Source organism: Pogona vitticeps, chromosome 2 (assembly GCF_051106095.1).
Source record: "Pogona vitticeps strain Pit_001003342236 chromosome 2, PviZW2.1, whole genome shotgun sequence".
Lineage (NCBI taxonomy): Eukaryota > Metazoa > Chordata > Lepidosauria > Squamata > Agamidae > Pogona > Pogona vitticeps.
This window is the reverse complement of record NC_135784.1, coordinates 65,970,047-65,996,676: the sequence shown is the minus strand read 5'-3', so window position 1 is coordinate 65,996,676 and position 26,630 is coordinate 65,970,047. Positions and strand designations below refer to the sequence as shown.

At 39.2% G+C, this 26,630-nt stretch overlaps 2 protein-coding genes across 11 annotated transcripts in view; one reads left to right on the top strand and one right to left on the bottom strand.

The window, feature by feature from the left end:
* Positions 1 to 26,630, top strand: part of CCDC66 (coiled-coil domain containing 66) — a 77,622-nt gene that overhangs the window by 46,377 nt on the left and 4,615 nt on the right. For 5 of the 8 annotated variants that reach the window (XM_020799947.3, XM_020799950.3, XM_072989618.2 and 2 more), the window contains 6 exons: positions 103 to 250; positions 1,857 to 2,000; positions 10,732 to 11,195; positions 14,213 to 14,250; positions 16,908 to 17,182; positions 18,812 to 19,235. In XM_020799947.3, the coding sequence (XP_020655606.3) occupies positions 103 to 250; positions 1,857 to 2,000; positions 10,732 to 11,195; positions 14,213 to 14,250; positions 16,908 to 17,182; positions 18,812 to 19,032 (1,290 nt within the window). In that variant the 3' untranslated portion in view covers positions 19,033 to 19,235. Of the gene's footprint in view, positions 1 to 102; positions 251 to 1,856; positions 2,001 to 10,731; positions 11,196 to 14,212; positions 14,251 to 16,907; positions 17,183 to 18,811; positions 19,236 to 26,630 lie in introns of those variants that run through there. The other 3 variants (XM_078385329.1, XM_020799949.3, XM_072989617.2) reach the window with 2 other exon arrangements.
* Positions 14,474 to 26,630, bottom strand: part of TASOR (transcription activation suppressor) — an 83,618-nt gene continuing 71,461 nt past the window's right edge. For 2 of the 3 annotated variants that reach the window (XM_078385325.1, XM_078385327.1), the window contains 2 exons: positions 21,024 to 21,093; positions 18,959 to 19,079 (listed from right to left, as the gene is read on the bottom strand). In XM_078385325.1, the coding sequence (XP_078241451.1) occupies positions 21,059 to 21,093 (35 nt within the window). In that variant the 3' untranslated portion in view covers positions 18,959 to 19,079; positions 21,024 to 21,058. Of the gene's footprint in view, positions 15,822 to 17,118; positions 17,186 to 18,819; positions 19,080 to 21,023; positions 21,094 to 26,630 lie in introns of those variants that run through there. The other variant, XR_013541658.1, reaches the window with a different exon arrangement.

The following is a 26,630-nucleotide window of genomic DNA, read 5'->3' as shown; positions in this document are numbered from 1 at the left end:
CCACATAATATGCAAATCAAATGGGTTGTGTTTATGACAACTTCAAGATTTCCTTGTTCCTGTGTTAAAACTCTCCTGTCTGTATCTTCTTTCTCATGTTAGGAAATGATGATCCTTAAAACTAATGAACTATATCAGACAATGCAAAGAGCTCAGGAGCAGGCTCAGAGATTAAAACAGGAACAGCGTATTAAAGAACTAGCTGAGAAAGGACATGATATTTCCAAACTGCAGAAGAATTTTGGTGGTGGTAAGTACCAGCTTTGAATTGTATTATTATGCAGAGCTGAGCAGATCTATCTCTCATTGCTACTGGGTAACTAAACACAAATAAAATATATGCTGCTTTCTACTGTTTTCGATTACTGATTTTCAAAGGCCCGTGGTTGTCATAAAGCCTCGGTTATGTATCATACCCTACTGTAGTGGTCCCTAACCTTGGGTCTCCAGATGTTCTTGGACTTCAACTCCCAGAAATCCTGGCCAGCAGAGGTGGTGGTGAAGGCTTCTGGGAGTTGTAGTCCAAGAACATCTGGAGGCCCAAGTTTGGGGACCACTGCCCTACTGTGTTGTTGTTGTTGTTTAGTCGTTAAGTCTTGTCCGACTCTTCGTGATCCCGTGGACCAGAACATGCCAGGCCTTCCTGTCTTCCACTGCCTCCCGGAATTTGGTCAAATTCATGCTGGTAGCCTCAGTGACCAACCATCCCCATTGTCGCGGGTACACATACTGGTAGCCCCACTGTCCAACCATCTCGTCCTCTGTCGTCCCCTTCTCCTCTTGCCTTCACACTTTCCCAACATCAGGGTCTTTTCCAGGGAGTCTTCTCTTCTCATGAGATGGCCAAAGTATTGGAGCCTCAGCTTCAGGATCTGTCCTTCCAGTGAGCACTCAGGATTGATTTCCTTCAAAATGGATAGGTTTGTTCTCTTCACAGTCCAGGGGACTCTTAAGAGGCTTCTCCAGCACCACAATTCCAAAGCATCAATTCTTCGATGGTCAGCCTTCTTTATGATCCAGCTCTCACTTCCCTACTGTAACTAAGCCTAATGATATGTATTTGGAATAACTGCATTCCTTTCAATGTCCTCCTGAACTGTCCCCTCCCAACAGCTTTTTGGCACTCATTCAGGACAGCAGGAAGTATATTAAAATGTTTAGGAATATTAGGAGCAATTATTCAGTTGCCACTTCAATGTGACATGCATTCTTTCTCCCCTATTGCCACTGCAAAAGCTGAGTGAATCCACCACATAGCCAAATCTGTCTATATGCTGACATAGTAGTAGTAGTGAAACTTCAGGCTTGGTGTAGTCAAGATGAGTAGAAATACAATAATCCCTAGTTCCTTATTTTTAACTATGCTGTCAGTTCAGAACTGTTTTATTTCAATGTTGAAACTAATGAATTATGGCTATGAAACATAACATGAATTTTAAGCTTATGGCTGGAATTCTGTTGTATAACTTGTGTCTGTCAAAGGTGATGCCACTGTCAAAGGGAGGTTTTTTAGTTTGGCAATTAAAAACTTCTTACTTCTTTCCCATGGCTTTTCTGACTCCTATGTAATCCCATTCATTGCATAGAAGCTGTGGAGGAATTACTGAAAATTTCTGCTGCTGTTAGCAGAAGGGGAAAATTTTGGTGAGTAAAGATTTCCTTCTTCCATCTCACAGTTCCCATGGGAGTCGGGAATTTCATGGGGCAGAGGTAGGAAGACCTTAATTATTGAAAATCACCCTCTGCTAGGGACATCATCACCCTTCAACCAGTGTAAGTTATGCAACAGGATTTCAGCGACTGTGAGTGAATATAGAGCATTATTTATTGTAACCACATTTTTCCCTTTCCTGTAGGTGATACATCATATAACACTTCTTATACTGACTTGAATGGATTTTTGGATGTGACTGATCACTGTTCTGGAATAAATAGTAATATAGCACATCCAGAGAGCAACACTGTTCTCTCTCCTCGAAAGGACACTGCTGTTCAGACAGGTATGCAAATTTACTAATTAGCTGATCTGTATGCATACATAAATATGTATAGCAGTTATAGTAAAATAGGATTTTAGCAAGTAAAAATTCCATATTGGTGTTCAATAATGAGGCATTATTTCTTTAGGAAACATCTTGATGAAGTAGGTTTAGTGTGAAAAACATAATGCACATTTTCTCTTTGTAGTTTTAATAAGAGCTTTAGAAGAACAAAACAATAGCCTGAACAATTAAGAATATTTATTGGAATTGGAATTTTTCTATTTAAGAAATGATATAATGATGTATATAATGTAATTTTGAATCATATTTGACCCATTCCTGAAAATAGTGATATAGTTTAAGAAAAGTATTAATCAGAATACAGTATATAGTTAAGCCTCAGTGATTACAGCAGAAAGACTAACAGCAATTTTTATCAAAGACAGATGTCCCCCAAAAATCTCAAAGTGCAATGCTGGTAGTGTTTTGTTAAAATGCAGAATTTCTAAATTAAATGGAATAAAGTTCTGGAAATTTCAGTTTATATGACCGCAGTATTGACCACTTTAACTTTGCTATCTTGAGGAATCTCTTCAGTATAGATATCAAGTAGGATTTGCAATAGGCATGGAATACTCTTGTACAGTATATAAGGCAAACATCCATCCATATCTTCTAGGATATTTTATTCCATTTTCTCCTTCTCCCCAATTCTTTCTGTTACTTACTTTCCTTGCTGCTGGAATGTCTTATTCTGTAGCCACTATTCAGTCATCACTGGACCATTTTGAGTATTTGGTCACCCTGCATTTTACTCTTACACAATCTTTTGTGCCTTGGCAGACTTAGAAGTTTCACTGAGCGTGATAATATTCTCAGATGCTCCATTTGATTACAATCCTGTTTATACTAGCTGAATTTGCTACTATAGGGTATGAGGAAGAGGCTTATTGTCTTGGAATTTTTTGCACAATTAATTGTGAATTTTACACTGTAGAATGACTAAAGCTACTAGCAGGCTGCTGTATGAAATCATTCAAACATACAGTGGTACCTTGATAGACGACGACCCCGCTAAACGATGAATCTGCATAACGATGACGTTTTGCGATCGTTATAGTGATTCGCAAAAGAGTGATTTCAATGGGCAATTGTCACTGGACGTTGATTTGGTCCGTGCTTCGTGGACCGTTTGTTCGCAAGATGACGATTTCTACAGCTGATTGTCGGCTTCGCAAAATGGCCGCCCTGTGTTTTCCGGACCCATGCTTTGCAGGACAGCCATTTTTACAGCAAAATGGCTTCCCTATGGGCAATCTTTGCTGGACGGCGAGGTATTTTCCCCATTGGAACGTATTAAACGGGTTTCAATGCATTCCAATGGGGAAAGGGTTTTCGCATGACAATGATTTCGCTAAACAGTGATTTTCACAGAACGAATTATCGTCGTCATGCGGAGCACCACTGTATTATGATATTGAAGCTACAACCCTGTACCTGCTGTTAAGCAGCATGAAGCTGAAATGACTATAAAGCCTTATAGATGCTCTAAAAAACTCAAAAGAGCGGGTGCTATTTGACTTCCATAAATAAATCCAGTTGTAAGTCCCAAGTACACCAAGCACAAATGTTGATTTGAGCTCCGCCGAACCTCCCTGGGTCAGTGGGTAGCCCTTTCTCCATGTCTGCATCCAGAGAGTCAACACTAGAGTTAACAACAACAGGATTTATTGAATCAGAAGGCAAATCAACTCTGAAGAAATCAACCAGCATTTCATTTCTGGGGCTGGTTGGCTTCACTAGCCTGGCCCAGGTCAGCCTCTTTCCTTGGCTCCCCTAAGTGATTGCCACTGGGGCGTTAGGAGCTAACATCCTCCTTAACATTGGGCACCAGATGGTTTTGAAATTGGTGGCCCAGAGAAGCAAAGGCCTGTAACATGCATAATGAGAGCAAGGCATGTGGTATATCACTGGCCCTCCAGCTGGGCACTAGGATGTTCTCATCTGTTGCTGCTTCTCCTAGAGATGCATCAGTGGGCCTTCTGGCATTGTTGTCTCCAGTGCCATAGCTAGGTCATAGTCGGCTCTCCTTCAGTGAGACAAGAGAAGGCTCCACTGTGGGCATCTCTTTCCCTGTGAGATGGAGGAGGAAGGCAAGGATACTGATGTTTGGGTCCCACCCCCTTTGGGACCCTGAACTTCACCAGTTCCCCTGTCCAAGTGTCTTCTTTTACCACATAATCCTACTCTCTGGGGGGATTCATGTGAATCTCCTTCAACCTCCTAGACCTCCCCCACTCCTCTTAGGCATCTCCCAAAGTCCCTTCCTCCTCCAAAATCAGAGGAGACTCCTTTCCCTCTCATTTTCTTGCTGCCTTCTCCCCCAGTTCCTCCCTTCTATCCCCTAGCACTCAACCTCTCTGCCTCCTCCTCTCTCCTGTAGAGAATGTTCTGTTGGGATCAAATTGGCTGCAATCTTTGGCCTTTGGGTAATAAAGTCTGTCCTAGGGTAGGGCCTGCTACATTGCCTCTGGTTTTGGCAGGAATATTCAAGCTTACCGGAGGGCGGGGATTGTAACGTGTAGCCTGCATAATTCTTGAAACTGCCCAGAGAGTGCTTTAAGTGCTATGGGGGAGTATTTAAACGGCATGCTTTGCTTATGCTTCTCCATTTGAGTTGCACTGTTCTTCAGGACACATGTGAACTCAGAGGACTCCTCCTTTGCCTCTTGGGAATCATGTACATCGCCATGTCTTGCAGCCTGAGTCTGTCCTGCACAACGTCCCCTAAAATGCTGGTATGGCATCCTATTGGGGCCCTGGCTAGGGCAGATGGCCCACTCAAGGTGTCCCACTAACCTCCTTGTAGTCGATTTATCAAAAACTTTTGGAGGAAATGTATCTGTTCTCACTGGATGAATGTTTTATGATTCCTAAGTTTGGGGGGATGAATGACATTTTTGAACTATGAGAGAGAGCTAACGTTTTGAATGTTTATTTAAAATACCTTTATTTTAAAATACCTTTATGTCCTCTTTTGTTAGTAAATGTGCAGAGTTTTGTCCCAGTCCAGTTGAATCACACATACAAATAAAGCTTCTTCCAACATCAAGTATATTTACAATATATACAGAAGTTTTTGGCAGTACAAACTGGCAGCATGACATTCATCAGAAGAGATCCTACATCTTCTCCACATGTCCACAGTTATACACATGCACAATTTACATATAGCTAATAAGTAAGGACATTGCATCACCCCAGACATTACTTCATATAATACACATTCTGCATGATTCACCTTTTTGCACACCTGTCAAATGTGGCTGCTAATTATTATAGGCCGTGTTCTGACTCAGTGTGGAAATTATCCTTGACACTCCTTCTAATTTGTACCTGAGCAGAACTCTTTAGTTAGTTCTCTGTGTCTTTGCACATTCAGTGGTTTAAGTTAGAATGTCTGCTACATTTTCTGTTTCACAATACTGCAGTTGAATTAGTTTTTCTTTTATTGCTTCTCTAACGTTGTGATATTTAATATCAATGTGTTTGCTTTTGCTTCTCATTTTTTTCTGTGGTTGCCATCTGTATACATGTAGTGTTGTCCTCAAACACTGTTATGGCCTGATCCACTTTAATTTTCAGATCTGTAAGCACTTGCTTATACCACACCAGCTCTGAACACACTTCTGAAAGAGTAGCAAACTGTGCTTCAGCAGTGGATGTGGCAACAGAACCTGGCTTCCTTGATTTCCATTACAGTCTAAATTGGGCACAAGCAAAACACCATGTACAGTGGTGCCTCGCTTAGCGATTGCTTCGTTTAATGATGTAATCCCTTAATGATTGATTTTCCAGAGCGATCTTGCGCTCCGTTTAACTATGTTTCCTATGGGCGAATTTCGCATAGCGATGTTTGGGACCTTGCTTCACATAGCGATGACAGTTTGGGTCCCCCTGTTTCGCTTAACGATGGTTTTGACAGCCTCGTGTTTGCTGTCTTTTAAATGTTTAAAAATGTTTAAAAAAGGTTTAGAATGCTTGAAATCATATGTGAACTTAATAAACCCTTTGTTAAACTAATTTGACTTTGTTCTGACCCTTTTTGAATATGTTGTAATTTCCCCCCCCATTGAAATGCATTGAATAGGTTTCAATGCATTTCCATTGGGGAACCGCGTTTCGCTTAGCGATGTTTCCTATGGCGACTTTTGCTTATGGACGGCAATCCGTTCCCATTGGAACGGATTATCTGGTTTTCAATGCATCTCTATGGGAAAATGCGTTTCGCTTAGCGATGTTTTCCCATAGTGATTTTTTTTGCACCAATTAAAATCGTTAAGCGAGGCACCACTGTAGTTCCCTTTCCAAACCTGAAATGTAAATTGTTCCTTCTCCCATAACTGACTATTTCTCTCCATTCGCATAGCTGTGTTTTGAAGCACCTAGGGAAGAAAATACAGTGGGGTCTCTACTTAAGAACTTAATCCGTATTGGAAGGTGGTTCTCAAGTGGAAAAGTTCTTATGTAGAATCTGCATTTCCCATAGGAATGCATTGAAAACCATTTAATCCGTATCTGCTCTTTTCCGTCCATAGAAACTAATGGGAAGCTGCTATTCCGCCTTCTACCACTAGAGGGGGATTTTTTCTTTTTTTCCCCTTAGGTCAGGGAACAGTGTTAAAAGCACTTCTGACGAAGCTAATTTTGAAGCAATGGACTGAAAACCAATTAATCCGTTCTGGCTGTTTTTTTTATATGTAGAGGTGCGTTCGTACATTGAAGCATTAGTTCCCATAGGAACTAATGCAAAGCTGGTTAATACGTACTCTACCACTAGGGGGAGAACTTTTTTTAACCTAAGATGACCTAAGGTTAAAAAAAGAGCAGGAAAGTTTTTTTTTCCTGTTCTTATCTGGATTTTTGTTCTCAAGTAGAAGCAAAATTTAGCAAATGGAGCTGTTCTTAAGTGGAATTGTTCTTAAGTAGGGACATTCTTAAGTAGAGACCCCATTGTAGCTGATTTATGAGTCAAATGACAAACAGCTCCACTGTCAAAAATCCAGCTGTTGACCTTGGAGTCCTTATCAGAAGCCTGTACAAGAGAAATCCTCCCTTGCTTCTTGCCTCTGCTTCTTCGGCTAGTTTCTTTTTCTCTGCAGTTCCTTTGCAAATGATTTTCCTAAGTCTGTTCTCTGTTGCTCCTGGAAGCAGCCCTCCTCTGCTGTGGGATGTTATCTCTCATTCTGACTTGGGACCTCTCTTGCCTTTTTTCCTCTTCCTCCAACAATCTGCCTGTCAGATACTCCAAGGTTAAGTCCCTCTCTGGCATGGATTCAAGGCTTGTTACTAGCACATTGTAGTCTTCTGGAAGACTGCTCAGGATCACGTACACTTTGTGATTCTCTGTGAACTCCATGCCCCTCTGCTCAAGCTTCACAAACAGATTTCTCATTTGCTATAAGTGCTCTGACATGCTTCCATCATGGTCAAACCTCACTCTGTATAATTTACATGTCAGAGCAACTTTGCTGCCAGCAGAGTCCCATACATAGACACGGTGCAAAGCTTGCCAGCACTACCTAGCTAAGGTCATTCCATGCATGTGTATTAATTGGCTATCCTCTAAACACAGAATTATTGTTGTTAAAGCCTTTTCATTTTGCTTTATCTGTTCCACATTCAGGATGGGGGTGGGGGTTGGAAATGATCTTCCACAAATCCTCCCTTCTCCGCAGCATTTCGGCTTTAACTGACCAAGTCATATAGTTCCATTCATTTAGCTTTCTGAGAGGGACTCCTCCCATTCTGCTGCCCCAACTGACGGGTATTTTGCTGCCTTTTTATTTCCGTTCCGTCCTTTACCCCTCCTGAACTCTGAATGGCAGGACGCTCACCTTACTGGGCTCTCCACTTCTGGAATGCTTCCTCTAGCCCTCTGGCCTCTGGCTTTGTGGCCCTCTGGAGTAAGGCAGACGTCTCTGGAGTAAATTTGCAGAGTTTTGTCCTAGTCCAGGCAGTCCAGTTGAATCACACATACAAATACAGCTTCTGCCAATACCAAGTATACAGTGGTACCTCGACTTGAGAACGTCCCTACATACAAACGGTTTGAGTTAAGAGCAGCTCCGTTTGCAAAAAGTTGCTTCAACTTGAGAACGGAGCCTCGACTTAAGAACCAAAAAAAGACAGAGAAAACCTATCCTGCCCTTTTTTTGACCTAAGTTCACTTTAGGTCAAAAGAAGAAGAAATTTTTAAAAACCACCCCCTAGTGGTAGATATGGATTAACCGGCTTTGCATTAGTTCCTATGGGAACTAATGTTTCCACTTAAGAACAGCGCCTCGACTTAAGAATGAAAAACAGCAGATATGGATTAAATGGTTTTCAATGCATTCCTATGGGAAATGTGCTTCAACTTAAGAACATTTCGACTTAAGAACGCAGTCCCAATACGGATTAAATTCTTAAGTCAAGGTACCACTGTATTTACTATATACATAAGTTTTTGGCAGTACAAACCAGCAGCATGAGATTCATCAGAAGAGATCCTACATCTTCTCCACATGTCCACACAGTTATACACATGCACAATTTACATATAGCGAATCAGTAAGGACATTGCATCACCTCAGACATTTAATACATATTCTGCATGATTCAGCATTTTGCACACCTGTCATATAGGGCTGGTAATTATTATAGGCCTTGTTCTGCCTTAGTGTGGAAATTATCCTTGACATATTTTTCATTTTTATTCAGACAATTAGACAAACATATGTGGCAACAGAGTTTTAATTAGCATAAGCCCAATAAAGACTAGTTCAGCCTGTTCCTAATACCTCACCAAAGACCTTTGTAGGCAGATGGGCCTTGTCCAGATAACTAAAAAAGTAGAAAGGAACAGAAACACTCTTTTTGAGGAGGTAGTTGTAAAAAGTCAGGAGGCAACCATAGAGAACGTTCTCTTATCCATATAGAAAATTCTCAGTCCCTGAATAGCACAGATTTGGAGTGGAACACCTGAGCTATGGGACCAGGGAAACCTTAACAGTGTCTGTGTAGGTTTATCTATCAATTATATCAAGAGGAAAGCTCAGTTTCCAAATCATACCCCTGTAAATTGTATAATTGATCCCTGAGATTTTCAAAGGCATGGATTACAGCTGTGTGGTAGTAGTGATCTGTGAAGGGAAACTGTGTCATTTAATTGAAAAAAAGCATCCCTGCTAACACTGCTGCCACCACCACTTGGTTTTCCAGTCGTTCCAGCTGATTCAAGGCAAAGTGAGATGGCACATCTCTTCCAACAGGATAGCAACCATCCCATCAATAGCAGATAATGACTTACTAAAGATTTCACACTTCCAAACCAAAGTAATGTCTGAATTCAGATTCAGCTGGTTGCCCCTTGTCCATCTATCTGAACACACTTTTTAGAAACAGACATTGATCTAGAAAACTACCTTTAATTGCTTAGTTAAAGGTATATATAGTTGATTAATGACTGTTTGATGTCTGAAATTAATATCTCATTGATTCTGTCTTTAAACCTGGACACCCTGATTTTAACCATTGCTTTTTTTAAAACGGACAAACGTCTCTTGAGCAATAGATTTCCAGTATCATTCAGAGGAATTAGCATATGATGTCAAAATGCCTCATTGGTTTGTAGTTATTTTTGAAAGCGTTGTTTTTCAAACTGCATTGCCTGCATCACTGAAAAGTGTTTTTCTTGGAAGAAAAACAATATAAGTGGTGTCTCGCAAGACTATTTTAATTCATTCCACAAAAATCGTCATCTTGTGAAAAAATCGTCTTGCGAGGTTCCCTATGCATCGGTCTCAAAAAAAGTCTTGTGAAGCATCGGTCTCAAAAAAAATGTCTTGCGAAGAGTTGGTCTAAAAAAAGTCCTGCGAAGCACGATCATAGAAAAAAAATCTTGCGAGGCACCATAGTGATCGCAAAAAACAATCGTCTTGCGGGTTTTTCATCCCATGAGGCAATTGTCTACCAAGGCACTACTGTACATGCTCCTGTGAATTTCATCAATTATTTGGGAAATATTGCTTACAAAGGTATCACATTTTAATTGATAAATGAGTATCAACCGAATGTGAACAAATACTAAGACGATTTGCATAGGGCTGTGCTTTAAGTATTTGATTTCATTATTCAGATTTTGAAAGGTACCATATTCTTCTGTGTATAGGACAATACTTTTGTCTAAAATCTTTAAACTAAAAATTAAAGGTCGTCTTATACACAGAAGCTGAGAAGAGAACAAAAGCAAGTGGTGGGGAAAGCAGGGATCACAGTGATCATGTAGCACTTTGATCCCTTTCCCCCTCCACTTGCTAAGCCCTACTTAGATTTCTTAACCTATGGGGCTTAGCAAAAGGAAAGGGGAAAGGATCAAAGCAGTCTCACGGCTGCATGAGAGGCTTAGCACGAAGGGAGAAAGCAGGGATCAAAGCGATCCTGCAGCGCTTTGATCCCTTTCCCCCTCCACTTGCTAAGCCCTACTTAGATTTCTTAATTTTGGGTTATAAAATGGGGGTGTCTTATACACAGAAAAGTACAGTATGCTTAAAAATGTTAAAATGTCTTTCTGTAATGTTGCTTCATTGTTCAAAGAAAAAAATGAAAGTCAAGATTTGTACTGACCAATTTTGGTCTATAATTTACATATACTTCATATTGATATGAGGATTACATCACCATCAAATATGTATTTTTTTTCTATTAGAGAATGCTAGCATTGACATACATGCCAATTCTCCTATTGAGCAAAATGGAGAAAGAAGAATTGACTGTGTATCTCCAGATACTCCTGTAGAATATCAAGTAGATTTCAGCAGCAAAAAATGTAAAAAGGAAGCACAGTATCTGAATAAAAAGATTTCAGAAAAAGAGAATATTGTGAGCTGTAACAATCTGAATGAACAATCTGCACAAAAACAAAAACTAAACAGGGAGAGGAATGGGAAAAGGCCAGACTGGAATATAAACAAACCTTGCAAAAGATACATTCCAGCATCAGAAAAATATCCAAGACGGCTGCAGAAGCAAAGGGAAGAAAAGAAAGCTCGACGACAAATGGAACTCCTTCAGCTGGTTGAAAGAAACAGCCCTGGAAATCTTGGTCAAAAGAAAGGCATTTCTCCAGATAGATCCCCCTCACCTCAACTTGAAGATGATATTAAGAATAAGGTGAATGCAATGAGAATCTGGATGACTTAGTATACAGAAGCCATTGTTTTATAGCTTAAAAGTAGTGTTCAGAATGGTAGTATTGTTGCTACATCATCCTTAAAAACTACTTTATTCTAGTGATAAACTTAGAAATTTATTTAACAGTAATAATCCTTCATGTAAGCTTGTAGCCATGCGACTAACTTTAGGCTCCTCTTGCCCAGAGAGTGAATTCTCCCCCAAAAGAGCTTATAGCTTACCTTGGGGAACTTTAATTATATAGTTGATGATGTCCCACACCTGAAAATGTATCTTTATAGTATTTATTTAAAGAATTTTCTACAACTTGCACCATGATTGCTCCCTATAATAAAAATACAGTACTATTTGTGAAAAATAATATATCTGTCAGTCATTTAGCCAATAATGATTCAGCAGGGAATGCTGCTGTAATGGTCTTCGGTGACTATCCTGAGCTACCATCTGTTCATACAGTGGGTTGGATTCACCAGTTCCTTCCAGCAATTGGAGCTGGTTGGGAGGGAGATCCGGACTTCTCTGATTCCCAGTTCCTTTGCAGCTCACAGAGCCACTATTCCCATGGGGCAGAAAGGACAAAAGGGTACATGCCTGCAACAGGAGTGCAGCATCAAGTGGATATGCTCTGACTGTATAGTTATACATAAGAATTTAAGTCTGTACACTGAACAAATAAACCCATCATCCAGAGCAGTGTTTAAGGGTACAACCTTAAGAATCTTTACTGCAAACCATTATTTAGTTTATTTGTTTATGTGCCACCTTTCTCCCCATAGGGAACCCAAGCTGGCTCACAATGGATAAAACAGGACATTTTAAAATACTATACCACATTTAAAAAACAAGTAAACATAAAGATTTTAAAAATCAAGTATAAGTACTGTATAGTTGTAGCAGACTGCTAAAGGCCTAGCCATTGACTGTACTTATATACAATTTTATGCATTATCCCTTCAGTTGCTCAGGCTGATGTGCAGTTTTTAAATCATTCTATTGAAAGCAGCACTTTAAACTCCCAGTTCAGCAATTCAACAACCAGAAAAACAATTTTAAAAACCTTCAGATTCCGAATGCATTTGCCAATCACAACCCAAATCAGGCATTAAAAGTTTTTATCAACACTCAAATGATGGGGACTATATTATTTCCTACCCCTTCCATGGCCCTTTGCATTGCCATCGAGCATGCGGTCTTTGCAGCTCAAACTGTCAAGGTATTCTGTCTTCTTGTGTGTAGATACAAAAGGCTATTTAAATGCTCAAATTGAGCATGGTTCTTTGGGATAATCCTCCCTTTCACCAGTCTCATATGCACACTGCATAGCTTGGAAAAGTTACTTTTTTGGATGACTCCCCCCCCCAGCATTTCCCAGCCAGTAGGCTCCCACAAAAAGGAACATTTTTTTTCAAATTATAGTGCATTGCTACATTAAATCCTTTTGGTCCTTTTTTCTCTCATACAGTCTTTCTGGTGCAATAAAGTTTGCTAGATTCCATACAGTGGGGTCTCAACTTACGAACTTAATCCATATTGGAAGGTGGTTCTTAGGTCGAAAAGTTCTTAGGTCGAATCTGCATTTCCCATAGGAATGCATTGAAAACCATTTAATCTGTATCTGCTCTTTTCCGTCCATAGAAACTAATGGGAAGCTGCTATTCCGCCTTCTGCCACTAGAGGGGGATATTTTTTCTTTTTTCCCTTAGGTTCAGGAAAGGAGGAGGAAGGCAGGGAACAGTTTGCAAAGCACTTGAGAAATCTTTTTTTCAACAAAGCCAATTTTAAATCATGTTTTAAAGCATGTTGTGCTGATTTTTTCAGCACAAAGACACACAGACAGGCTTTTTAGGTGCTGAGCAAGCCTCCCCAAGCCTCTTCAGAGCCAGCCCATCAGCTGATAGGCGGGGAAAGGAGGGTGCAGGAGCGGGGGGGGGAATCACAAAATGGCTGCCAGGCTCCCTTCTGGTGTGGGCTTTTAGCTGTTTTCTGCTCTTTTTCCTGCTGTTTGGGGGCTACCAAGGCCTGGTAAGTGACTTTCTTTTATTTATTTTTAAGTTTCTGACCCTTTTTCCCCTCCAGAAGCCCGACAGGGGTCTCAAACTGTGGCCCTCCAGATGTTCTTAGCCTACAGCTCCCAGAAGCCTTCAGCTTCTCTGCTGGCCAGGATTTCTGGGAGTTGAAGTCCAAGAACATCTGGAGGGCCACAGTTTGAGACCCCTGCGGGAGGGGGCACTTTTTTCCTGTATGTAACTCGAGGGAAGTTCGTATGTCAAGTCCTTATTTCCCCTATAGGGCGGGTTCGTAAGTTGAATTGTTCGCAAGTAGAGTCATTCGTAAGTTGAGACCCCACTGTATTTTGGTCATTTTATGTGAAAGGCTTCTGTGATGGGTAATACTACTGGTCTTCTAAAAAGGTTTTATAATTTTCCTATTTAAACACTTTGACCATGTCAGAACACACTTAATGCAGCAAATAGCACAGATTTCATTCATGATTTAATTCAATCATATTTGAGGATATCTCATGATACTAATTGGCTTAAATACTTTCAAAGTGCTTTTGGCCAATAAATGAAGTCTAGCCTGCCTCATAAAATAATTATGAGGATAAAAGGAGAACTGTGGTGTGTGTGTACTTGGCTACAGCAGATGAATATTGGGATACAAATACCACAATTAGCTAAAGAATCGTCTCATTTGATGGCCAGGTGGGAAAATTCCAGAGCTTTTAACAACTTAATCCTTACCTATATTTATCACTATATCTCATCTTTATCTCAGATAGCAATGTGTGATAGAAGGTTGTGGCAGTGAGATACAATACTAGCGACAAATTTTAAAAGTAGAGAAATTGACACCTCTCACTTTTAGTGTGTGCAACAGCAACTCAAAACAAGCTTGCTATTTTCTTCTCTTTAACGCACTGATAAAAGCATTATTTAGAAAATACAGAGTGGTGAGAAACGACTCTTCATTTATATATTTTGGTCTTCTTGTAGGAAGAACTGTCTCTAAAAAACAATCCGTTTGACCAAAGGTAGGTATATCCATTTCTGTTAAATTATTCATTTAATTTTTGTGTAACTTCACAAGATCAGCACCACTACTACTTTTGCTAATTTTGAAAATAGAACTGCAAATTCTACTCTTTCCAAAGACTATATTAAGAATAAAAAGCAGCACCAAGAATATATGTATATTGTGGACAAGTAGAGATCAAAATTTATCTCTTACCACACCATCTTTCACAAGTCAAATCAGAAATTTCAGTAAGGTTTAATTCTACAGAAGTGTATGCAGGGATGCAGCATATATGCATATAATTTTACTGTACATCATTATCATGAGTGCATTTACACGTAGACTTTTTTTTTGGTGCATAAGCTAAATAAGCACGTTGCCCTAAAGGGCCTGTGATGCCAATTTCAAACTATGGTTGGAGTGGCAGGTATGGGAATGGAGGTACTGAAAGGCCAGAGTTTAAAAAAAAAAAGTTGGGTTTAAACAAACTAGTATTTAGCCTTGAGATCATTTCTTTGGGGATTTAGTTCAAAATGATGATAACAATGCTGCATTATTTTGAGTTCTCTGTAGTAACCTTAGGGTTGACTTGTAGCACGTCTCACTGCAATTTTGTAGGGGAAAATGTTTATCTAAGATCCATTTATAATATAGTGTAAGTAGGAATATTGATCTGACTCCAACAAGTATCAAATTGTTAACAGAGCATTTTGAAACCAACCTGAATTCACTTGAATTAGTATTCATTGTGTAACCACTGTCCAGTTTTTGGCATACGTGAAGACATCTGTCCTCAGTTTTCATTTCTATCATACTTTTTTGGTTCGTGCTTTTTGAGGAAAACAGTATTCATAGTATTTCAGAATTTCCCAGATTCTTTTCTCCTTCAAACATCTTGCCCCAGAAAACGTCTGCCTGCCTGTACTGCATGCACCCCATGGCTTCTTATTTCAGTACCGTGTCCTGTAGCATTAATGGTTTCAAACAGGGGCTGGTCCTCACCTGAAAGGGATGAGATAGAAGCAGACTTCTTGCACTGGCAGGTGGCTGGACTGGAATATACTGGAGGTCCCCTCCAACACTGATTTGTATTACAGCTAGTACTCCATACTCGTTGACAGAATTCTTCTTCTTCTTTTAGTCCTTGACACCCAATGTTAGATATGGTCTTCCTCTTTTTGCTTCCTCAAATTTTTTTTTTGCATTATTCTAATCCATGCCAATCCTGTTGATCTTTCAAAATCATCCATCTATCCAGCTTCCTCTCTACTCCTTTTTCCAATCCTAGGTTGACACCATATCAATGATGCTATTTTTTTTTCTTTTACATCCATTATTTTTGTTTTTTGTCAAGTAATCTGATTTCTTTCTTTACTGATCTCATATTTGGCTCAGACATTTGTATTTCTTAATTCACTTTCATATTTGGTTTTAAACATTGATTTTTGTACATTTTCTTCTCTCAAATTTTGAGTTTCTATCAACTTTACCATTTAATGTTCTATGATAACTCCCTTCATATCCAGAACATGTTTCTTTTTTTAGTGGCTTGGGTCCACACGTGTGCTTTGCAGTGTTGCATGGGTGCTGGAGGAAGGAATAATAATAGTTATTCTCATGTGCTTATTCATTAAGTTGATTCTGACTTAAGGCAACCCTTTTCAGGATTTTCTTTGGCAGCAATTTTCCTATATTAAATCCCTTGCTGCCACTGCTATCCCAAGGCTCCCAAAGGATTCCCCAAGTCAAAATGGGATCCCTAGGGAGCCTCAGAACATGAAAGGGGTCTAAAAGATTTTAAATTAAGATAAAGATAAATATGAGCATCATTGAGTGATAACATCATTATGATAGCAAACTTGGACCAACTAGGTTTCAACCACTGCTTTTTTATGTTACTGAAGTTCAAAACGTATGGTGAGATCACCGTTGATTAATATGCTTACAATTTGTTGAACTTAGGAAAGACAATTTCAGAGGCATGATGTGAGAATAAAAATGGTGGGAACCACCTATATTTACTACAGTGGTGCCTCGCTTAGCGACGTTAATCCGTTCCAGGAAAAATGTTGCTAAGCGATTTAATCGCTAAATGATTTTAAAAAGCCCATAGAAACGCATTAAAACGTGTTTAATGTGTTCCTATGGACTTAAAAACTGACCTTATGCAAAGATCCTCCATAGGGACGGCCATTTTCGGTGCCTCTAAAGCGAGGCAAAAACAGTGGGTGGCCATTTTGGAACCACCAATCAGCTGTGCAAAAAGGGTCGCTTTGCCATGATCGCTTCCCTGCGATCATCGCAAAGCGATTTCCCCCCATAGGGGCCATCGCTGATCGATCGCTCTGGCGATGGCCAAAACCCCATAGCTAAGCGATTTCATAGCCCAACGGAGCGATCGCTAAGCGAGGCACCACTGTATGTTTCTTGGAGATGGGAAATAAGTGTAATAAATATCAACTGTTGCTATGTGGTAAGCTGCTGAAGAATACAATATTGTGCCTAAAAAGATTTCCTAAGCTAGGAATCAGGAATACATGGCTATTTGCAATTAGGTTCTTAATAGATTTGCTAAGGATAATTCAACAAACCAGAAGGAATAAGTAATAAATATATTTTAATATTAGCAGCACTTTACTTACAGAAGTTGGGTTGTTGTTTATTTTTAAACAGATCAGCCTCACCACCTGTTCCAGCAGTTAAAAACAGGTTACAACAACAAAGAAAGACTCCTGATTTCCCATCTCATGACAGCAATTATGGAAGAGAGATAAGTACTGATACAGAGAAGCATCAGAGCGAAAGACCTCCTCCAAGTGCTGGGATTGAAAGGCCACCTTCATCTCACTTTGTCCCCTATGTGCGGACAAATGAGGTGTATTACCTTGATCCAGACGCTCCCATGACTAGACCAGCAACGCATGATCCACAATACCAACAGCTGACTGGTACTAGAATAAAAATAAATGCATATTCACTTCACCATTACTCCAAAACATATATTTACTTTCCAGAAATCTTTGTTCCAGTGAGCTGCGTCTGGTACAACAATGTTCACTGTGAAATATTAATGTAGCACACAATCATTCACTTAAAATAAGTCTAATAATATAGTCAACTGAGAATCTCATGACATAGTGAATTTAGACTGATTCCCTTGAATAATGAATTTTTAACACCGGCTAAAGTTCTATATTTAACATTTTTTAAAATTTTAGAACAGAGATGGGGTGGAGAAACAGCCCACAGATGTTTTTGCAGGCCCCCATTTAAAATAATTCCAATAAATTTTGAAAGAATTTTTTCCCTAGGACCAGTGGTTTTTCCTTTATGCAGGTCTAGTAAGTCTAGGAACACATCTAGTTTATGCACTCACTTTATATTCATCATTACAGGGCTTTATAAGCCATTTGTGGGCTTCATGTAACCCCTTAGTAAGTGTTGCGGGTGAAGATATGATCCAAGATACAATCCCCATGCCTGTCAAAGTTGCCAATTGGTGTGGCTTCTCCATTTTGGCTTTATTTTTGTAAATAAATCATGACACTGTAATATGTATTGTGCTGTTGTTCATCTGAGGTTGTATTTACCTAATTTTCAGACCTGCTAAGGACCAAATGATTTTTTTAATGTCCTGATACATAAAAGCATAGAATTCAAAGAGGATGTCCTTTCTTTTTGACCTGATTGCATATATTCAGTCTGCACTATATATTCTAAAACGGAGGTGGGCAACTTTGACAGGCATGGGGGTCATAGTTTCACCTGCTGCATTTGCCAGGGGACATATACACACGCACTGTAACGCACACTGTGTTACAGTGTGTTACATATATATGTTAGGATAATATTCTACAAAAACTCAGTTATACTAAAACTAAAAGTATTAAATGAACACACGTGCATGCACACTCACACACACAAATAATACATATGGCAAACATCCTACAGTGGTGCCTCGCTTGACGAGGATAATCCGTTCCAGCAAAATCGCTGTTAAGCGAAATCCTCGTCAAGCGAAATGAAAAAGCCCACTGAAACGCATTGAAAACCACTCAATGCGTTACAATGGGTGAAATACTTCAGCGTCCAGCAAAGATCTTCCATAGGGCAGCCATTTTCTGGTGCAATGCGAGGAATCCGTCCTAAGCACAGCGGGGAGCCATTTTGAAAACCGACAATCAGCTGTTTTCTGATCGTCGTAAAGTGAAAAATCGGTTCCCAAAGCAGGGAACCGATCATTGTGAAGCGATTTTTCCCATTTAAAACATTGATTTCATCATTAAGCGATTTAATCTAACGAGGTAATCGTCAAGCGGGGCACCACTGTGCTGCATGAAACGGTGTAAATCTTGTTGATGAATTACCATAAGATGTTAGCACAGGCACTTCCAATTGTGTACCAAGTTGCTTTGCTCACAGCAAACAAATGACAGTAACTTCTTCAAGTTTCAGTTTGACAACATAGTTTTTGCCAAATGTGTTAACATCAGTATAAAACCTCACTAGGATTTTGGCCTGTATCTAGACTGATGATTATTTACAATATAGTTAATTTCATGTGTATTTTCTTTTAGATGCTTACCATACACCACGGCAGACGTTTAGTTCTGATAATGTAAGGGATCCGCTTTTTAATCCTAACATTGTGAGAGAGAGGCAGCAGGCCATACTCAAGGGACTTTCAGAGCTACGGCAGGTACTGTATTGGGTTGAATTCATTATTTCTTTTTTTTTAAGTGTTACTATCTTAGAGTTACAAAGATATTCCACTTTTATTTCCTCTCATTGGGTTTAGCTTCCCTCCTGACATCTGGTTCTTTCCACATTCTTTGCTTGCATCCTCTGGAAGAAGGAAAAAGTCTCATTTAAGGGGACCATCTCGTTCTCCTCTATATTTATGAATGGAACTTTTACAATATCATTTTAACACACAATGATACATTTATTTTTAGGACCAGATTTATACAATAGAATAAAATATTTCTGTATTAAACAGAATCCCTTTGTACGCATTTTATAATTTTTCTTACTTTTTACTCATAATAATGTCATACATGCACACATTACAGACAATCTGAGACTTGAGAGAAAGTTTTCTCCTTTCTAGACTTAAGGTCATCTGAAGAAGACCTCTTGGCAGTACAACACTCTCTTGATGTCAAATTTGCAGTCATGTGCAGCATGGTGTACTTCTAGTTTAATATGTAGAGTAGACTATGTCTAGGTGGGCGGCATATAAATGCAATAAACAAACAAACAAACAAACAAACAACAAATAAATAAATAAATAAATAAATAAATAAATATTAGACCTGCTCTAGCAATTCTTATTTTTCGATGCATGTTGAAGATCCACTTGTTTTTTTACAAACTTTCCAATGTGGTTCAGACTACCATTACTGTAGAGATCATATAGATATTAACTTATCAGATAATTATATATACTAATTTTACATATTGCTTCATATCGTATGTTGTTACTACCTTAAGTCTTCATTGTGTACACAGTGGGGCATAAAATTCTATGTCAAACTACAAGGTGGATGTTATTTTCCTTGTATAAAATTAACTGAATGTAGCATACTAGCAGATTTGAGAAACCCAATTTAGAAAAAACATTCTTTCTGATGTGCTAAGTTTTACAGAAATAAAGCTGTGTGGTCAATACAAAATAAAATACAAATCCACCTTGCGATGAATTTTTGGACTTTTAAAGTTCTTCATAAAGATACGAGCCTGATAAAGTCTTGTTCATCCACAAAAGCTCATGTATTGATTGTATGATGGTTTTTTAGTGGTCAACAAAGGTATCACCTATTATTGCATTTGTACTGAGTTTTATAGATAAATGAAGCTTTTCACATGAGGACAGAATTTCAGAATAAGGTTCCCATCCAACTGCAGTCCAAAGTAGTTCAATCCAGACTTCTACTACCTCATTCTGTTTTAATGTGTAGACATTATTTATATGCTCAGTTCTTCTGCTATCATATCATAGATATCTACTGCTATACAGTGGTGCCCTGCATGATGACGATAATCCGTTCCGTAGAAATCCCTGTTTAGCGAAAACATCATCTTGTGAAAACCGTTTCCCCATTGGAATGCATTGAAACCCATTTTACAAAGATCGCCCATAGGGAAGCCAGTCAGCTGTTAAAATAGCTGCCCTGCAAAGCATCGGTGCCGAAAACACCCATTTTGCGAAGCGCCGATCAGTATTAAAATCGTCGTCCTGCAAGAAACTGGTTGTTGTGGGTTTTTCGGGCTTCTTGGCCGTGTTCTGAAAGTGGTTCTTCCTAACGTTTCGCCAGTCTCTGTGGCCGGCATCTTCAGAAGACAGCAAACTGTCCTCTGAAGATGCCGGCCACAGAGACTGGCGAAACTTTAGGAAGAACCACTTTCAGAACACGGCCAAGAAGCCCGAAAAGCCACAACAACCATTAGATCCCAGCCGTGAAAGCCTTCGCGAATACACTGCAAGAAACTTTTTGCGAAGCAGGGACCCAAACATCGTCCAGTGAAAATCATCCATTGGAATCACTGTTCTGCGAATCGCTATAGCTATTGCAAAACCTCATCGTCATGCGGATTCATCATTTTGCAAAGTCATCATCTAGCGAGGTACCACTGTATATGTTTGAGTTCAGTCATGGCCTTGGCTATGAAATATGCGCTATTTCAGCTATCCTATATTTTACACAATTACATCTATACAATTGCACAGTACTTAAAAACTGCACAGTTTTATTTATTATTATAAAAATAAGTTACAGTGATACTCACTCTGGTGTTGGAACATCATGGTTAGATAACTCATATCATGTATTCAATTGTTCCTTTGCTAATTTGTCTCCTGTGAGAAAGAAAGAAAGAAAGAAAGAAAGAAAGAAAGAAAGAAAGATCAGATTGTTGTGCACACAACTCTATTTAAAATGTATATCAGTGTCTCTACAGGCGTATATTTTCCACTAATGGTTTTGATGAATGCACAGCTGATAAATTTGAGAGATTGTTTCTTTTATATTTTCTACCTTTCCTTCATCCTAAGGCAGCCCCTCCCCCAATATTTATAGTTCACATGTTATCGAATCTCTTTACATTAAATTATTTAAATATATTTAATGTTTCTGAATTCAGCATTTGGCAAAGGCTGTTTGATGATGAAAGCATTATTTACACTATTGATTATGTTCTTTGTAGAGCATTTTTTGTAATTTTCTGAAATATTTACTATAACATTCACAAAGTGCAACACTTGTGCAAGAAAACCTTCAAAATCTCATTAAACAAATGAAATGAAGGAAACTGATTAAATCCTGAACACAGCAAAACTAAAGTTCTGTATTGCACTCTTAGAGTGGAGTGACTGCTTACACTTGAGATACAATTCTGAATCCCATATAGTATTATTGCTGGGTAACGAATAAGAAAATTCAGTTGCTCAATTTACTTATTGATGATATTTATATAACTTCTGTTTTCAATCTGATGAGATAATTTTGAAGATTAACACTGATAATCAAAACATTGTTTACTGTTATATGCCCTGGAGTTATATTGGACTGAAGTCTAATAGTAAGTCAGAATTAGAGTTTTGAGCCTTCTCTAGTTGTAATTTACTACTGGATTTCAGCCAATTAATCTTTCCAGAAGATTGACAGAGATTTAAACAACAATTTTCTGTCACCATATAGTAGCCACATAAGCCTGTTATCTGTTAACAGTCAGAAACCTATTCATGATTTATGCTTGCAGAAGGGAAGTCATGTAAATTGTGGTGGAAACTGGTGCTCATTCATGAGGGGCTGATTATGTTCTTGAGTATGTACCCAGTTGCCCAGTTGGGTATGTCCAGGAATGCAACCAGCATCTTATTAAAAATGAGTGATAGTTTGCCACCATGTCTTACATGATTTTTCACTTGCATACATAAATCACCAATAGGATTTCTGGTTGGTATTCTTAAGTGACAAGGAACTGTAAATGACCAGAAATATTGTCTGTCTTCTTTGATCTCTTGGAATATTGTCTCAGACTGCATGGATCATGTTCCTTTGATTTCATACCTTCCATAATATTGACCTTTAAAAAAAAAACAATTCCAGTATCTCCTGACATGTTGCAAGAATTGTAGAATAGAAAGTCTTTCAGCCATTAGCTTTGTGAGCCTTCTCATATTGAATGATCTCATGTTGAATGATCAAAACCATGATATTTTTACTACTTTTATCTCTATTTAGTAGCTGGATATGACTTTTATGAATTAGCATGTTTTAATGACAAGGAGACGAATATGGCAAGAAACTGTCCTTCATCTTTGATGTCTTTGAATGCAGACACTGATTCCATACCCTTCTCACATGTTGCAAGAATGACAGCTTTTCTGAACAGAGAAGTATTCCAGTCGGTAGTTTCTCCAGAGAGCTCCTGTAGCGTTAAGGTCAAATGAACAAAATCATATGATCATTTTGAATAATTCAATACATGTGTGACTTGTTATTGCTCTTTGGTTTCTAAGCCAAATTGCATCAAATCACTTTTCTGTTCAAACACTGTTCCTGATTCCTCAAGAGGTCTGGATGGTGTTTTGTGATCATGCAAGTTCCAAGATTCTGAAGCGTTCCTCAGGGAAATGGCCCTTTCTGTCATTTTATTTAGAGGAAATATAAATATATTTTCTTCAAAAGGTAGTTAGCATTTAGACATCCTTCAGTCTTGAGAGACTATGGTAACGTGCTCTGCATGGAGGACTTGGAACAGTGTCTAGTGTGACTGAGAAGGCCAATTCGAGAGTGACAATCCCTTCCACACTGAAGACAAATACAATCTGTCCCCTGTCCAGCTCCCTGATTTTGCTGGTTTCAGGACTGCCTCTTTGCCTCGGCCTGTTGGACAAGGGTCTCTTCAAATTGGGAGAGGCCATGATGCACCGCCTACCTCCAGGCTGAATGCTCAGATGTCAGTGTTTCCCATCTGTTGAGGTCCATTCCTAAGGCCTTCAGATCCTGCTTGCAGATATTCTTGTATCGCAGCAGTGGTCTCCCTCTGGGACACTTTCCCTGCACTAATTCTCCATACAGGAGATCTTTTGGATTCTGACCATCAGCCATTCTCACTACATTCCCAAGCCAACATAGACATTGCTGTTTCAGTAATGTATACATGCTAAAAATTCCAGCTCCTTCTAGGACTACTCTTTTTGGAACTTTGTCCTGCCAGGTGATACCAAAAATGTGTTGGAGACAATGAATATGGAACGTGGTCAGCTTCCTCTTCTGCCATACACCAATGGTCCAGGACTCACTGCAGTACAGGAGTGTGCTCAGAACACAGGCTCTATAGACCTGGATCTTGGTATATGCCGTCAGCTTCTTATTAAGGCATACTCTCTTTGTGAGTCTAGAGAATGTGGTAGCTGTTTTGCCAATGCGTTTATCCACCTCCATCTCTAGGGAGAGTGTCAGAGATTGTTGAGCCAAGATTAGCATAACTCCATCGTATTAAGGCTATACATTATAATCCTCTCTATATTATGATGCAACCGAGAACCCCCATGGAATTTCAGGAGGTAACCAACAAGGACATCTTAGTATTCATAGAAAGGGAGCCATCAAAATTTCCAGAGTTATCTTGGTTGCAAAGGCTTTCCAGAAAGGCTGTAGAAGATCATTTATCCTACGTCCTCATATGTTCCCACTTTTAGCTTGTGAGAGAGGGTTCAGGATGAAAATCTTCAGTCTTGACTACCAATGAATGTTAACTTGATATTTTCTGGATACTTGCATGAAAATCACAGTTCTATCCATTTTGTTCCAATCTGTGCTTCTTGTAGAACTATATTTGGTCAGTCCGTGTTTATATGTTGGGTGCCTCTGATTATTTTATGCTGTCCTCTGCTTTGCCTCTAGCAGGGTAACCAGTAGAAGTCTATCCATGTGTCAACAGCCATGATTGTAGTTCTATTTTGGTAATCTCATATATGAATATCAGTTCATTAAAGTTCTGAGTTTTTCCCCCTTTTGCAGGGAGCAAACTTTATTTTTCCAACCAAGCCTTTAATCTTATTTGTCGCATTTTGTGTGCCATTCATATTTTTCACATTTTAATAGTATATTATACTGTCATGTAACTGGATTCATTTGCCTATCTGCTGTTTTTAATGTAATATTCTTAAGCCCATTTTCTTTCCTTTGTTTGGAAAATTAATAACAAAGAGAGATTCTTATTGTAGTTACCCTGTTTCTCCAAAAAGAAGACCTAACCTGAAAATAAGCCCTAGCATGATTTTTCAGGATGCTCGTAATATAAGCCCCATCTCTAAAATAAGCCCCAGTTAAGTGAAACCTCGCCCTCCACCATTGTGCCCCAACCACAAGATGACATGACTGTATTTGAATAAATGTAGATTGTTGTGCATGAAAAAAAGCATCCCCTGAAACTAAACCCTAATGCTTTTTTGGGAAATAAAATTAATATAAGACCCTGTCTTATTTTCGGGGAAACATGGTAGCTATCAATCAAGCAAACAGCTTTTTGTCTCAAGTATCACTACTGAAGCCACAGCTCTCCACCTGACCAAGAGGTTCAAAGAGCAAAGGAGAAATTGCATTTGTGCCTTACACTAGAGACAGGCAACAGTTACCTGTCTTGTGTTAGGATGAAGAACTTGCATTTAGAGAGTGAACACTACTTTGAAAGCCCTGGAAGGAAATAAATCACCAGAGGTGGACGGAATACCAATAGAACTATTTCAATCCACAGAGCCTGAATTTGTCAAAAACCTAACCTAACAAATATGGAAAGTAAAACAATGGCCCACAGACGGAAACATTCAATGTACATTCCAATCCCCAAGAAAGGAGATGCCAAGGAGTGCAGTAACTATAGGACCAGTGCTCTAATTTCCCATGCAAGCAAGGTGATGCTCAAGATGTTGCAGCAAAAGTGTTTCCTTTACATGGAGTGAGAAATGCCTTATGTTCAACCCGGATTCTGAAAAGGACGAGGCACTTGAGATGATACTGCAAATATTTGCTGGCAACTGGATGACAACAAAGAATTTCAGAAGAATATACTATACTTTGTAGATTACAGCAAAGCCTTTGACTGTGTGGATCATTGGAAACTATGGGCGGTTCTGAAAGAAACGGGTATGCCTCAACACTTGATTGTTCTGATGTGTAACCTGTATTGTTGAGAAGAAGCTGCCATTAGGGCAGAATATGGAGAGACAGAATGGTTTCCTGTAAACAGCAGTGTCAGACCAGGGTGCATTTTATCCCCTTACCTGTTCAATCTATATGCAGAACATATACAGAAAGCCACACTAAATTCAGATGAAGGAGGAGAGAAAACTGGTGGAAACAATAATTTAAGATATTCACATTTCATCATCTTACTGGCAGAAAGCAGCAATGACTTGAAATGCTGTTTTCAGAGGAAGAAGAAAGTGCCAAAGCAGGACGGCAGCTGAACATTAAGACAACAAAAATCATGACTACAGAACTACGCCACTTTAATGCTGACAATAAATAAACTGAAATGGTTAGAGATTTTGTATACCTTTATTTTATCATCAATCCAAATGAAGACTTCAGCCAATAATCAGGAGAACATTAAGACTCAAAAGGGCAGCAATGAAGGTACTAGAAAAGATAATCAAGTGTAAGGATGTGTCACTGGAGACCAAGATCATCCACCCTATTGTATTCCCAGTCACAAGACAAGTATTAAAGCTGGACAGTAAAGAAAGTTTACAGGAAAAGAAATTGATTTGTTTGAAATGGGCTGGAAGAGAGCTTTGCAGACACCCTGCACTGCCAGAAAGATTAAACCGCAGAAGCCTCTGTGCTTGCAAGGTCAGAAGACCAAGCAGTCGTAAGATCGAGTCCACACGACGGAGTGAGCTACCATCACTTGTCCCAGCTCCTGCCAACAGCAGTTCGAAAGCATGTAAATGTGAGTAGATGAATAGGTACCACCTCGGTGGGAAAATAATGGTGTTCCGTGTCTTGTCGTGCTGGCCATGTGACCACAGAAACTGTCTTCGGACAAAACGCTTGCTCTATGGCTTGGAGATGGGGATGAGCAGCGCCCCCTAGAGTCGGACACAACTGGACTAAATGTCAAGGGCAACCTTTGCCTTTACCTATCTCTGCAGTGAAAAACGACAAAAACGAGGCTGTCCTACTTTGGGCACATGATGAGAAGGTAGAATTCTCTGGAACACAATAATACTGAGAAAGGTTCAAGGCAGCAGGAAAAGAGGAAGATCAAATACAAGATCGATTGACTCCATAAAGGAAGCCATGGTATTGGGTTTGCAAGAGTTGAGCAGGGATGTTGAGGACAGGACATTTTGGAGATCAGTCATTTGTAGGATCGCCATAA